This window comes from Rhynchophorus ferrugineus, unplaced genomic scaffold, assembly GCF_030347505.1.
Source record: "Rhynchophorus ferrugineus isolate W39M unplaced genomic scaffold, kcgeb_rfMv2 rfM10, whole genome shotgun sequence".
Taxonomy (NCBI): domain Eukaryota; kingdom Metazoa; phylum Arthropoda; class Insecta; order Coleoptera; family Curculionidae; genus Rhynchophorus; species Rhynchophorus ferrugineus.
In genome coordinates this window covers 12,007,593-12,022,885 of record NW_027472589.1, presented here as the reverse complement: position 1 = coordinate 12,022,885, position 15,293 = coordinate 12,007,593, and the positions used below count along the sequence as shown (strand labels likewise).

Below are 15,293 nucleotides of genomic sequence, written 5' to 3'. Positions count from 1 at the left end.
TCACCCAAAATGCTATAATACATAAACTAATGATCCAACAGCTGTCAAATTTATACACGCACCTTTTAAGGGTTATGGCTAACTAAAAAATATCTCAAGACTAGACATCTCAAAAACTTCTCAGATCTCAAAAGAATGCGAATTTAATTCTCGTAGCGCCATCTATGTTTCAGGCCGGGGACCTTTCAACTTACCTGGCCCATATCACACAGAATACAGAATCTCGGTTCGTGGGAATGCCTTGTACTGCTCCTAGAGTAGACGTTCATATGGAAATGAAGATTTCATTAACAGCAAAATGTAATAAATCATTGCTGACTAAAATCAAAACAACAGTAAGAACTAAGCCAACAGGCAAATTCAGAAAGTAACCATGTTCCAATAGAAAGTCGGGCAAACATAAGATACTAGAGGGAATTTCAACCCATCATTTTAAATCTAGTTATATTTTATTCAAGTTCAGCTAGGTAATCTTTACTTGTAAACTTTACTTAATTTACTTAAAATAATATATATGTTCATATTTGAGAAGATTATGTAAATGTATGTAGAATATTAAGTATGTTATTTACCCAAAACATAAATAACAAGTACCACCTAACAACAGAATACGTCCAAATTCGTCAAAATTAATTCACGGTCCTAGGAGATTAAAAACAATCGAGACAAATCAGCAATACCGATACCCGGTATATTACCAGCAGACGAATAAATGACCTGGTTTCGTAACAGCGTTCCATCGCTGGCTGATAATTATGTTTATTCATAAGGCCGTATCAGCTAGCTACTGAATATGGTTCAGCGAGATTGCGGCATATTTGCAAGGAACCGTTTTGTCTTTAATGCTTCACAAAGTGAACAAATTGACTCGGGAGCAGTGTCTCAGTTCACGTCGCCGCCGTTCGATACCGTTAACCGCGTGTAGAGGAGACATATTTTGGACGGCAAGAAAATTTAGGTTTAATGAGCGTGGCGATCGTGAGCTAGAACCCCACCACCTCGGGTCGCGCCATTTTTCATTTTTATGGACTGTAAAGGTAATAAAACTGAGAAAATGTCATTAAGTAGATATTTTAAAATGATGGACGCTTGTTTAGAAAAATTAATGAGCTTGGGCCATTTTCTAACTTATCTGTAGTAAATGTTCCTACGATATAACATAGATAATGTATTTCTTTCATTATAATTAATAGGTATGTTCAGCTATATTTTTAGATGTAGCACAAGCCTTCGATATGGTACTGAATGACGGTCTTATTCATCAGTTCAACACACAGCCAGAATGTTTAGAGCCAAACAATAGGACCTCTATTTTAAAATAAAAAAAGCTAAAGTAGGCGTAGCACAAGGAACTGTATTGTGGCCAATTCTTTATCGACTCTACACATGTGATATGCCATAGTTGGATCATAGATATTGAAGAAAATTAGAACAGGCAACTGACAATATAAATAATTGATCTCAAACCTAGAAAGTAAAAAGTGCAGTTCACGTAATCTGCACCAGACTACACAAGCACCAATAACAATAAATAATAATACAATTCCATATAGCAACTACGTTCAGTATCTCGGAATGAAGCTTGATACAAAACTCCGCTGGAAACAACATGTAAAAAAGGAAAAGAGCTAAAGTTAAAATATAGGCAAATACAGACAAGTATTGAAATGTATATGGACATATCGAATTCAATTATAGGGATGTGCCGCGAAAAGTAATTCAATACAAATGTTCCTGAACAAAGTCTTGAGAAGTATTGTAGGCACATTCAGATACCACAACATGCATGACTACTTACACCTTCAGATACCAACTGTCACTCAGGAAATCGAGAGAATCGCAAGGAGATATGGGGAAATACTCCATTCTCATGGCAATATTCACTATTCCAATTCTTGAACAAGAACAGGACACATATTCAATTGAATCAAACCATTTTATCTTGTGTAGTTTAGTATGGTGAGGTTCATTTAATGGAAACATCAGAGTTTATACATAAATATTGTTACACCAGGGATTCAGATAGGGCTGATGAATCTTTCTAGATATATACTTAATATAAAGTGACGTGACGTTAGTCGGCAACGAATAGTAACAATAAAACTAAAAAGAGGAATTATATTTAATAACAAATCAATTTTCATCGACAATTTGTCTTACTATATTATATTAGATACTTGCACACATTATTTTTAGCCGTATCTAGTGATGAAAATGTGAAGTAACAATCTAAACAACTGTTAAGCTCCCTAATCTAACTTTTCAATTCGACGGTTTTGATATTTCTCTTCATGCAGTTTTCGATATAGTTTCACTGAATTTTTCAGTGTATACGGAGGCAAAGCGTGAAAGAATGCTCAAAATTACATTTAATTTGAAGAAATCATCTGCAGACGAAGTCCATCAAACATTTATAATATTATGGTGATTCTACTCATATGTACCCTAACTATCAGTTTCGGTTTCAACGAATTTAAAATGGCAGTTTTGATGCCAGTAACGAAGAATAAAATTCCAAGAGGACCAAGAGAGTTCGAGGACAATGAATTGCAAGACTGATTGGACGAAAATCCAGGCCAGATTGTCCAAGAATTTTCAAACAACTCAGTTGAAGGTGAACTGCTTGTTGGTATTAATGACCATATGGTACTGTTGTACATCTAGAGGAATTAGCAAAGGGTGGTGTATTACTCGAAAGGGTGGGATAGTACTTAACTTAATGAAACCCTTGATTAAACTATTTCTGCAGATGTCTATCGAAGTTAATTGAACAAATGCATTTACATACTGTTGCAATAATGAATAACAGACAAAAATGCATATTCTCGGGCGCTAACACAGTAAACAAACTTTGTAAAAGTTTTCTTACCAGGTACAGTGCCTTTTAATTGTCATTCGTTTAGATTAATGTAGCGTGGATTGGCTAGTATACGGTTTTGAAATGCTAAAGAATTGGAAAATGGATGAGAATCAACATGATGCTTTAGTATTGCCAGAAATTATGGAAAATATTTTAATTAATATATATTAAATTTTTTTCAATAAATGCCTTTTTAAAGTGAAAAACGGTCAGAATACATTCAAGCACCTAATGTGTACACCTATTGCACAGACACTGTAACAGGTCAATTGAAAAGTCCCCGGTCTACCATAATAAAATAAATTTTTTTTCAAAATTAGTTTTTTCATAATTGCCAATAAGTATGTCTAAGTTTTTGTTATTTTATTATTCCTTGTGATACTTTAAACTCTTGTAAATAAATCATAGCAGGGGAAATTGAGAATCCGTGGTTTAGAGTCCTGAATCATCATATCAATTATTGAAACGAATTTTTCATTCTTGTTAACGTATTGCTAAATACAATTTTTATGTGGAATATTATATATAGATACCAATGATATTTGAGACGGTTTGGTATTGAGACAAAATACAGTTTGCAGTTTTTTTCTAAAATTAATTTACAGCTTCACTTTTTTTCATTTTTTTCAGTTTTTGTTTCTTCCCGACATTTGCATTTTATCGTAGTCATAATATCCAGTTTAATTCATATCGACATATTGGTATTATAATGGCAAATTGTATTTTGATTCCAATAAGAAAGAGTATTAAATAATTTCCTTGGTGAAGTTCATATAGATATTAGTTTATCGAGTTTGGCACAGTTTTAGGAAGTCAATTAAAATGTCTCTGAATAGTTCCTATTCATCACTGTAAGGAGTGTTGGAAATTATTTAATTTTTCTCCAAGTTAGTTCATGAATAACGTACAAAATGTGGGTTTAATACGCCTGCAGGGAACTGTATTAGCAATTACTTGCGACGGCTTCGAAACGATTAAATAAGGTATTTCGCGAAGTGATGAAGCATCGACGAGTCTATCGCATCTAAATATTCTAAATTATTGATTTTTGAACACGTCTCGCAGTCGTGGAGGATCGTCGTGTATGAATTATCTATTATCTTTAATATTAAAGAAAAAATTATACATTCAAGTGTTCTGACCTCAATAACGCTAATTGGTATGGGCACTAAAGTGTTAAAGTCGTAAAATCATCTAGTTGTTGATATTTATTTGCAATAAATCATTATATATGCTATATGTATGCTATATATATATATATATATATATATATATATATATATATATATATTTATTCATATATATATATATATATATATATATATATATTGGACTTCGGAGTGAAATGATGAATCCATGTTTCATCCATTGTCATATATCGATGAAAAAACTTATTACGCTTGATCACCTTCAAACAGTGCTCCCAATCATCAACCCGTCGTTGTTTTTGGTCAAAAGTGAGCACGCGCGGCACCCACTTTCCACAGAGCTTTCTCATACCCAAATCTTTGGAAATGATATGATGTACACCTTCAGTTGATATCCTTAGATTTATATCCTATGCTATTTCATTCAATTTCAATTTACGGTCATCCAAAATCATTTTGTGGATTTTTTAAATACTTTCTTCGGTAACAAACTCTTTTGGGCGTCCACTGCGTTAACGATATTCGGTGCTCATTTCACCACGTCTAAACTTAGCATACAAATCCTTGATGGTTGATTTTCCTGGGGCAGTGTCCGCAAACTCGGCATCAAGCTAATACCATATACGAACGGTACTGATGCCCTGGGAATACTTTGAAAAAACTACAGCCTTGGAAAGCAGCTACAGTACTTTTTTGGTATTTTGCTTCATCTGTATTTTTCCCTTCAAAAAGCAATATTTTGTCAACACGCGAAATTCCTTTTTATCCATTTTTTTCACAATAACAAAAGTTGCTTCACCCAAAATGCTATAATTCACAAACTAATGATCCGACGGCTGTCAGTTTTATACTCACATCTTTTCAGGGTTAGGGCTAACTAAAAAAATATGTGTGTGTCAGGCCGGGGAATTTTCAATTGACCCCTTACAATATATTATTACAGAATTCTATTTTGAGGAAAAAGTGTGGGTGTGAGTCACCAGTCCCTGACGAATTAATTTTATATATTAAACTATTAAAACTTTTCGGATATTAAAGAAACACAAATAAAGTTTTCTCTAATATCTTTCCAGATGTAGAAATCGAGATTTTGCTGCTATCATCCCTCACCAACCAGCTCGATACCGCGAACGACACAACGAGGTGTTTCTCGATTTCGAGGCATTCCTGCTAAGCACCATGAAGGAAAGGTCCACCCTGTGGATACACTCTCAAATTAAAGCATGCATGGAACCTGTAGATTGTCAGCCAGATTTCTGCTTGGACTTGTATGAACCATCAGGCCATGGCAGACGCAGGTAAATTCTCGCTCTTATTGAGTGCTATTTATTATTATTAAAAATTCCTTCTATATATCAGGAGGCGACGCGAAACTGCTGAAGTAGTGCAAATTAGCGAGAAGGAAATGGATCAGATTGGAGTGAACCACAACGATAGCTTGCATTTTGCCCGAATACAAGGAAATTTAGAATATACGGTACTGATGCCTGGGGAATTCTTTGAAAAAACTACAGCCTTGGAAAGCAGCTGCAGTACTTTTTTGGTATGTTGTTTTTGCAGTTTTAACTCATGTTCATCCTATTTAGGTTCCTTTTCGAGCTTTTTTAGTTGCTTAAAATTAATAGTACTGAATAATTTACCTGGTCACATGTTAGAGTTTTTATTATTTATCTTATTTTATAATGCTGAGTTATTCGGATTCTCTGTTTGATTTTCTGAGACATTATTAGAAATTTTATAACTTTTATCTAACAGGTGGGACAAAAGTTTCGCTACCATTTTGATTGCGCGTCATCTTGGTTATGTGACGTTTAGCTCAGTTTCGCTTTAACCGTTGTGTTCTGTAGAAGTTCAAATTTTACAGTGTATACGTCACAAGAACGGGCGGAAATAGTGATAATATTTATTGAAAATAATAGTTCCATTATTGCCAGTTAGCGAAAATTGCGTCAAAAATATCCTAATCGTCCAGTGCCTCACAACACTACAATTTATCCTTTACATGCGAATTTTCGACAGTACGGTACGACAGAAGGCAGGCGTCGTTCTGGAAGGTAACGGATGTCTCGTAATACTGAAAATGTGGCTCTGAAGCGCGATAGTGTTGCAGAGTCTTTAGAAACATCAATTCGGAGACGTGGTTCCCAGTTACACATTTCTGCACGCAGTTTAAGGGAAATTTTGAAAACTGATTTGAAAATGTTCCCGTACAAAATTCAATTAGCCCAAAAATTGCTACCAAGAGATCCTGATCAACGAGTTGAGAAGAGTAATGGGTTGCATTACAATTAGACTGCCTGGTGAAATTCTTCTCAGTGGCCACGTCAATAAATAGAACAGTCGGTTTTGGAGAAAACAAAATCCTTAATAAATTCATGAAACATCATTGGATCCATTAAAAACATTTGTATTGTGTGGTATTCATGCTAGAAACATCATTGGTCCCTATTTTTTTTGAAAATGACCAAGGGCCAAGGCAGTTACTGTTACTGCTGAACAGTAACAAGATGTTTTGATTCGAAGTTTTCTTCTACCTGAAATGGAAGAGCAAGGACTAGAGAACATGTGGTTTCAGCAAGATGGGACCACAGCATACACAGCTCGTTCAACATTTCAATTATTGAATGACTTTTTTCACGAAGCTTGATTTCGAAGTGGCGATTTAGCATGACCAGCCAGATCTCCGGATTTAACAGCACTACACTTTTTCTTGTGGGGTTTTTTAAAATCAAAACATTACGTGAATAAGCCCCAAACGATTCAACATCTGAAAGACAACATTCGTCACGAAACTGAAGAAATTCAGTTTCAGATGTTGCGGGATATCATGAAAAATGTCTTTAAAAGAGCCGAAAGTTGCATATCGAATCCCGGTCACCATTTAGCCAATAAATTTTTTCAATAATAAGAAAAAAAATGTAGAGACCAAATAAATGTTTTATGCAAACCAAACTTACTTATCTTTTCTTTGAGCAAAGTTATAGGTAATCAAAATGGTAGCAGCCCTTTGACTATTCGGAAACCACTCAAATCGTGAATGTTGTCAATATCGTTAACATTTGTCGGGGCCCAAAATCCTACTACTATAAGGATTTGTTTACAGAAAAAGGAATGACTGAATCTAAAAGAAAAGGCTATTGAAATTTGGCCTATATGTACTTCTATTTTGCCAATTTATTTTGTAGCCACACGTCGTACAGCTTTTCTTGTTCTTGTTCTTTCAACATTTTTGAAAATGTTTTTTTTTATAAAAGTTGCAAATCTAATCCATATTTTTGCTGGTTTACTTCCATATATGCAGCAGCGCAGGTTCATCGAAAACTATGTGGTATTTTCACCTCAAGATACGCTACGAAACTAAACATCGACCATTAAATGCGATCAAGATGCACGTATATACTTGATTAGTGTGAAATGTTTTTCCAATGCAATATATTTATTGATCATCCAAGAATATTGATCCTGTTGTAATCCTAAATGTTTTTTTGTAGGTGGTAGCTGCAATTTTAGGATGTCTTCTATTCATGGCTGCATTTATCATGTGCTGGTTGGCTTCCAAGTTACACGCCGCCATCTTAGGCACTAACGAACCAAGCAAGAGCGTCGATGACTTCGTGAGGGATAGCAGACACTATGCAGAAAGTTGCTACACAGGCAGACCTATCACTCAATAATATCTCATCATCGTACCTATCAATCAACAACGATAATTCATTTTCATCATTTTCTAAGACAATTTTAGTTCGAACTTCCTTCTTCTATTGTACATATTTTACCTGCCACATTGCTCTAGAAGCAAATATTTTTAATCCAAACCAAATAGATTTAATCTATTTATTTATTTATTTATTTATGAATTTATTTATTAAATTTCTGTACATACGTTCCTACTGGTTGTTTTGTGTATCGGGGTTGGTGAGGGGAAATAAGAAGTTTTACGAAACGGTCGTTTTTTGTAAGATTATTTTATTTATTTGTTTTCTTGTTCAATGTTTATTGTGGTTGAATACGGGGTATTAATTTAGTTGATTTAAGTACGTGTTGTTTAAAGCTATACGTAATTTGTAACGGAAAACGTTGTGCTAATTAAGATGATATTGGATTTTGTGATGGAGTGATGGCGTAAGAATAAATTAATTTAAACTGATAATGTTGTTTCATTCAACTATCAGCTTTAGTTTTCGTTGGTCACCCTATCCAATAGGACATTATTACTGGAATTATGAACTAATTTTGAGAAGCTTAATATATTACATTAGGATTTGGAAAGTGGTTGAAATCATTGTCATTCTAAAACCGAGAAAAACCAGAAGAGATCCACCTTCTATCTGCATATAAGTTTATTACTAGTAATCTCAAAAATATTATAAGAAAATATAGATCAAAAGGCTTGAAATAATAATTGAAAATAGATATTTTATTACTTTTTGCATTTCATTGCTATTTTATCAATTTTGGTTTCGTAATAAGCTCGTAATACGTTGAGGATATTTTATCTTGGCGTACGCGTTACACAACAAGGTGTTGCGTACCATATTACATGCTCCATGCTATGTCTCCAAAGAAGTGATACAGCTTGATATCCCTCTACAACCCATAACAAGTATAATTCAAAATGTATGTTAGTGTTAGCGTTAAACTCTTTGACATAGTATCATTACACCTCAATGTATTTGTCAATAAGCTAAATCTTTGTGATAACAGTGAAGTACATAGACTAGAAAATTGTTGGGCTACTGAGGGTAAAAAAGGAGCTAAAATTATATTTGTTTTATAACATAACTTAATATTTTCCCAGATTTATAAACCCATCTTCAGTTGTATTTAATAGGCAGTTTTATCTTATAAATTGTAATTACTATATCTTAAATTTATGTTTAGTTTTTAATATATAACCAACATGTTTTCAGTTTTCAAGTAATTCAAGTTATAGATGATATTTGTTTTATAACATAACTTAATATCTTCCTAGATTTATAAGCCAATCTTCTTTTATATTTCATTGGCAAGTTACTATATATTCTATTAATATAATACAATTTGGAAATGGTTTTTAATAAATAAGCAATACATTTTCAGTTTTCAAGTAATTCGAGTTATTGCGGATATTTAATTGACATTCTCTCATTTCCTAAGACGTTTTCTAATTTCTTTTTGATATTCTGATATTTTATTGATAAAGCTGTGGAAAACCTACAACTTGCTCTTTATTTGTTTTATTCGTATTAAAACGAAAAAGGCAGTATCAACCAAACAACGACCTTTTATTAATTAATAAAGTTCAACGGGAAAATGTTAATCCCCTTTTATAGTTCAAATAAGTTTTCAAGTAATGCATACAAATGTATTACTTTTTTTACATATAGAAATACATATAGAAATTATTGTACATTACAAATTTTTAATTATAAATAAAGCTATAATTTTATTCAATATGAAAATAATAGAAACTAATTCACAGGGGAACTCTAGAACAACATAGAACAATGATTTAGTATTATGCTGGATGCAAGAAAACATCGGAAGACAAAATTTTCCAAAGGTTTATAAGGTTGATCATTAAAAATTAATTCTGATGGATACATTAACCGAATGTTCATGTTGAAAACTCTCTTTGGGTAATAAAAATACACTGATAACCCCAAAAGGTAGTACCTTAATTGAAAATTGATACTGTGGAGAAAAAACTAGAAAACCAAAAAAATTATTCAGAGTTTTTTACATATGCGTCATCGATATTTGTGACGTCAAAGCGTCGGAATGGTGCCGCATCAACTTCTATCTTGTCATGTATACTTTACAGACTAACAATTTTCTCTGAAATAATTTTATTAAATTATGTTTATATCAATAAAATTGTTTGTTCACACACTGTTCTTATACATTTCTTTAAATCCTATAAATCTTATAAATTATTGTGGCTGTATAATTAACTGTAGCTTTTAGATATACTAATTCCCATATTGGTTTAAGATTCTTGACAGGTACTACCAATATTATTCTTACGTAATATTTATTCTATATAATATTGAAATATTGGGGTATGGATCGTTGTTATAAATATTTATATTAGTCAAAAAAATACCGTTTTAATTTGCCAACAAATAATACAGGAACAATCGTAAAATATGACATTAAAAGTCACTTATTTCCGTCTGCAGTTTTTTGACATAAAACATTATTACTAGCGATATACTTTGCGGAACTACTTAATGGAAGTGAGGAGCTCCACTAATGGTAAAATAAGAGCACACTCGACTCACGCAAGTCTCTGGGATGAAATCGTCGACGATCACAATAAAAAACGCTCGGAATTGGACGAATATGTGAAAAAGAAACGAAACAAAAACAACGAAGCCACTTTAGATAACCGTAATATTTTTACTAATATGCTTATATAAATTCTAACCATTTACCGGGTCGTGATATTAATCTATTTCAGTACCGGTTGTAATTTATTTAAACGAAACCATATTTCCCATCCTGAATCAGGCCCTTATAGATATGCTGATACGAGTGAAGGAAGAAAATAGTTTCTATGTACGTATATAAAAGATAATTTCAAATGTGGATATAATATTTTTGCTTATAATTATAAGACTACAGGAAAATGAAGAAGATGTAGTATATGATTAGTTCGTACTGTACATGTGCGTTACGAAAATGTACATAGTTATGTTTATTATTTGCAAATTCTAGTAATATCTTTTTAACTTACTGGTTAATTTTTTATATATGGTTATGAAAATTTAATGAAATTTAGAAAAAATAACTAAACACTAGTTATTATTGTTAAACGAAGAAATAAACAACAAATTATAGTGAAGCTGAGACGACAAATTGAGTTTATGAATGTATTAACACCAGTAAGTGTCTGTTAGTATACTATATATTACTGGAAAAGATGTATTACTGGACAATATCAACAAAATTATCAGGATAGAGTAATTTCATTTCATTTAGTAGTAAATTCAAAGCTCAAGTAATGTCATATAACGTAAAATTTAACTTGTTATCCAACACTGTTCAGTAGGTATTTTAAACTTGTATATATCAATATTAAAAACGTGGTTCCTAGTGATTATTAAAAATATAATAAAAAATTTATACCAGTTGCAGAGAGTATTGTACATATTTGGAATAGGAAAAGTACATATATGTTACTAGATAAAAAAATGAAGTTATAAGATTAATTCTAAAGCATATTAATGGCGTGATAACATTAAAATGCAGAGAAAATACATCTATACTATGTGATTATATATGATTATATACATTGATGCTAGTTCGATATTGAAACATACAATATTTGACATCAACATTGGATTTGTTTCTTCCATGTTTATTAATGTCTTAAATTCCTATCGTTTACTTATATTATTTTAAGTTATTTAGTGAAGAAGAACGGCATATTAGTAACTTTGAGCAACATGATATGTGAAATAATATTGTTAAGTTTACTTTTCGACGAAATACGAGCTCGTAAATAAAAAAAACATTATACATAGCTAAAGCAAATTGAAATATTCAATTTGTTTAAGTTCACATGTGCTCAACTGGCCAATTATATACTGCATCTTGCTTGCTTCCCTGTAGTCTATAGTTATATATCGAATGAAAAGTAGAGATGACAATAAATATGAAACAGAATTTTCTCATGCTGAATTTTTTTTATAAAATAAGACACGTTAACCATATAGGACAAATTTAATCAATAAATAAATCAATAAATATACTCGCGATAATAGCATGTGGTAGTGTTCAATTCTTTTGTAAATTCATATATGTATTATGAAAAACTTTACATTATGAGTGTCACTACTTATATTTCGGGAAAAGGAGAATATTTGCATTTCCATTCCGAATGAGCTATTTTCAAAACATGATTTTTGAACGCTTCAATAGCTTCTTGGGGGGATAAAAATCGTTGACCACGCAGTTGCAGTTATGCTTCACGGATGGGAACAAAAGGAAGTCATTGGGTGCCAAATCAGGGCGGTACGGCGGATGACCCATCAATTCGATGTTTTGAGTGCCCAAATAGTTTCTTTTTTGAGCCGATGTGTGAGAGCTCGCATTGTCATGATGAAGAACAATCCGACGTCTCTTGTTTGTTTTCCTTATTTCACCGACGACTTCTGGCAAATAAATGATTACATACCATTCAGAATTTACTGTTCTAAGATCCTCTAGAGGTACTGTTCCAATATGACCAGTTTTCTCGAAGAGCCACCATTTTCTTTGGCCACCATTTTCTTTGAAGTGCTTCGTGCGCCAATAACTTTTGTAGGATTTGGTTCATCTTGGAACACTCATACAGACGACTGCTGTTTACTTTGGGGCTCATACGATACATCCATGATTCGTCACCTCCCGCGATTTTATAAATGTCTTTCTAGGCACCGCGATTGAATTTCTTAAGCATTTCTTTGCACCAATCGACACGAGCCTTTCTTTAAGCGATTGTAAAATTGTGTGGAATTCAACGGGAACATAACTTTCGCATAGCTAAGTGTTCATGTAAAATCGCATATATTCTGGTGGAACTAATGCTTGAGGATGCCTCAATCTCACAATAGCTGACATGACGATCTTGCATGATCATTTCGCACAGCATCGATTAAACTCACTAAACTAGCGATACACGGTGGTTTTTGATGGAGTATCATCGCCAAAAATAAAATTAAGTTGATTGATGCACTCTTGTTGTGATAATCCACGTCCAAAAACGTAAAAAATCATCGCACGAAAATGTTCACGAGTTAGTTCCATTTTTTGCCGAGACGAAACATTCAACTAAATATAAAATAAACAAATAACGTCCGTGCGACAAATATTCTGAGTTCGTATATCGTCAAAAATGTCAAAGGTTACGATGGAACCGTCAGATTGACTCACATGACAACAGTGCTGCCAATTCCCGAAATATAAATAGTGACCCTCATGTTATTACCCTGTTTTGGTACAATTTTTTTTTCACTTTCACTTTTCTTTCTTTTTCAATTTTTCAATCGGTTTGTAAATTATTGTTAGATATAGTTTGATTTTCAGCGCCCTAAAAGTGCATTCAATGGCATCGATTTTCTATCGGAATGTTTGTATAACAGGAATCCAAAATATCCTGACAGAAGCTCGAACTGGACATACATTTTTGATATGGATTGGGTTCAAGAATTTTTAAAAAGCAAGTATGTACATTAACACTTTATGTCCTAATGATTTTAGTGTTTTAAATGTAGGAATGTTAGTCTGTATTTGTTATTCTCTTTGTTATAGCTTTGATATATTCACCCTACTATTATTGATATTAGTGTATTTTAGAATGCTTATTATGCAGTAAAACTTTTTAAACCAATTGATCTATATCTATATTTAGGTGTGCAATCGTATCTTAATAACATTTATTACAGATCATGTTAATATTTCAACGTTCTATGTATTGCTTATTGTGCATCTTAATGAAATATCTTCAACGCTCTTCATTAACATAATCTAGGTTTTCAGGAAAAAAAATAGAATAAAATAAAATAAAAACTAAAATTACACAGCCGTGTAAAAATTGTACAAATAATCTTCCATTGAACTATTCGCTAAGTACTAAATATAAAAAAATAAAACATTTAAAATATATTATCAAGAAAATATTACGTTAGAAATAAAATAATCGAATATATTATAATTTTACTGACTCAAAACAAATATGTAAAGTTTTCAAATTGTTTAGCCCACGTCCTTATTATCCATTTTCTCTGATATGGACAAGGGACTATGCTACTTTGAAAATTCAGTCGTACCTGAGAGGTTACTGGGTACGTAGAAGACCGGACGTCCAAGAAGTTCGATCGTTTTGGAAGGTAATTTAATATGTACATATAGTTATTTGCATCATATAAATAATTTGATTTTTATAGGACTATAAGTTAGATAAAATCAATAAAAATCAACAAATTAACTTACCAAGTGATGTTTAGAGTTTGATGGAACAAGAGCTTCAAGCCTAATTTTAATGCATATCCAATGTATACTATGTATATTACTAAGTAAATTGTTTGTGACTCTTAAGACTCACATGTATTAATTACCATGTATTTTGGATATATTCACCTATTAATGTTTTTGAATCTGAAATAAAAAAAAATAAAAGTAAAACTTTTTTATACGTATATTATTGACATATAAGTTTATTGATTTACAAAATAAGTTTTTCTAAAGATGAGAAATATAGGTTTACTAGAAATTAGAGAGAGACCAAATCTCTAAAATTCATTCACCATTTTGTCATGTTTTTCTCTCAAACCTTTACGTGCTAATCTTGATAACATTTGTGTGGTTGTTTTCTGACAACTACCCTAAGCATTTATATAATCTATATAAGTCTATATGAGTTAAGTTGGCGCAGTATTCGACGTTTCTGATATACGGATCGTTTGGTTCTGAAAAAAACCTTTAACATTTTGACGACGTATTGTCAGGTTTTACTCTATTCTAATTCTCGTTATACGAGCTGAACTGTTCAACTCAGAACTCAGTCTCTAGATTAGAACAACCCCTTAAAGAATAATGGTCATGATTTTATCAAAACTATGAATATGTATGTATGAATCTTCGAATTCGGTAATATTCGAAATATGTGAGCAAATATATTTTTAAATTGTGTGGTACCGCAAGCAGTTTGGTGAGCTTTTATTAAAAAACGACTTAACAGTCTCTAGAGTTTTTAAAATCGTTAATTTTACAACATATTATAACAAAAAAATATTAGGTTGCAAAAAGGCCATATTTTGTAGAAGTCGTAAGTTTGAGTTAATTAAAAACAACCCACTCGTGCTGGTGGAGATACGTTTGATCAGAAAAACAAGTATTTACTTTTTGAAGTTCAGTCAAGCTATATCTCTATTAGTAGTGAGCTTATATAGCAATATTTGATGACTCAGTGAGTTTAGGGTTTAAAACATCGTTATCTGCAGCCAATAAGTTATAATTTACAATTTTAACTGAAAACGAAAATATAATTTTTTAACCAAAATTATTACTGCAACTATAAAGAAGCAAATAGTATGCAGTTTAGGTTTAAATTAAAAAAAATTCGCAGATTCCTAACAATGCAAGTTCTCCTGCTCATATAGCTTTTCATCCCCATCAGAGACCGCAGTCCCTTTCTTATTTTTTCTTCACCTACTATACCACATGACTTAATTATTTTATAGTGTGCCTAATAGATTAATTAAACTTATTAAAAATAATCTAAATTAACGAAATGCGCAATGAATCATAGACAATATACA

The 15,293-nt window shown here is 32.1% G+C and overlaps 2 protein-coding genes across 3 annotated transcripts in view; both read left to right on the top strand.

The window, feature by feature from the left end:
* LOC143204063 (uncharacterized) overlaps window positions 1-7,829 on the top strand; it is a 115,370-nt gene extending 107,541 nt beyond the window's left edge. For both annotated transcript variants that reach the window (XM_076416501.1, XM_076416500.1), the window contains exons 7-9: window positions 5,082-5,306; window positions 5,368-5,551; window positions 7,500-7,829. In XM_076416501.1, the coding sequence (XP_076272616.1) occupies window positions 5,082-5,306; window positions 5,368-5,551; window positions 7,500-7,682 (592 nt within the window). In that variant the 3' untranslated portion in view covers window positions 7,683-7,829. The remainder of the gene's footprint in view (window positions 1-5,081; window positions 5,307-5,367; window positions 5,552-7,499) is intronic.
* Window positions 7,830-10,185: 2,356 nt separating this feature from the next.
* On the top strand, window positions 10,186-14,121 carry LOC143203888 (IQ domain-containing protein K-like). Its single transcript, XM_076416200.1, has 5 exons — window positions 10,186-10,380; window positions 10,451-10,548; window positions 13,060-13,196; window positions 13,733-13,862; window positions 13,920-14,121. The coding sequence occupies exons 1-5, from the start codon at window positions 10,221-10,223 to the stop codon at window positions 13,977-13,979; spliced, it is 585 nt and encodes a 194-aa protein (XP_076272315.1). The 5' UTR covers window positions 10,186-10,220; the 3' UTR covers window positions 13,980-14,121.
* The last annotated feature ends 1,172 nt before the right edge of the window (window positions 14,122-15,293 follow it).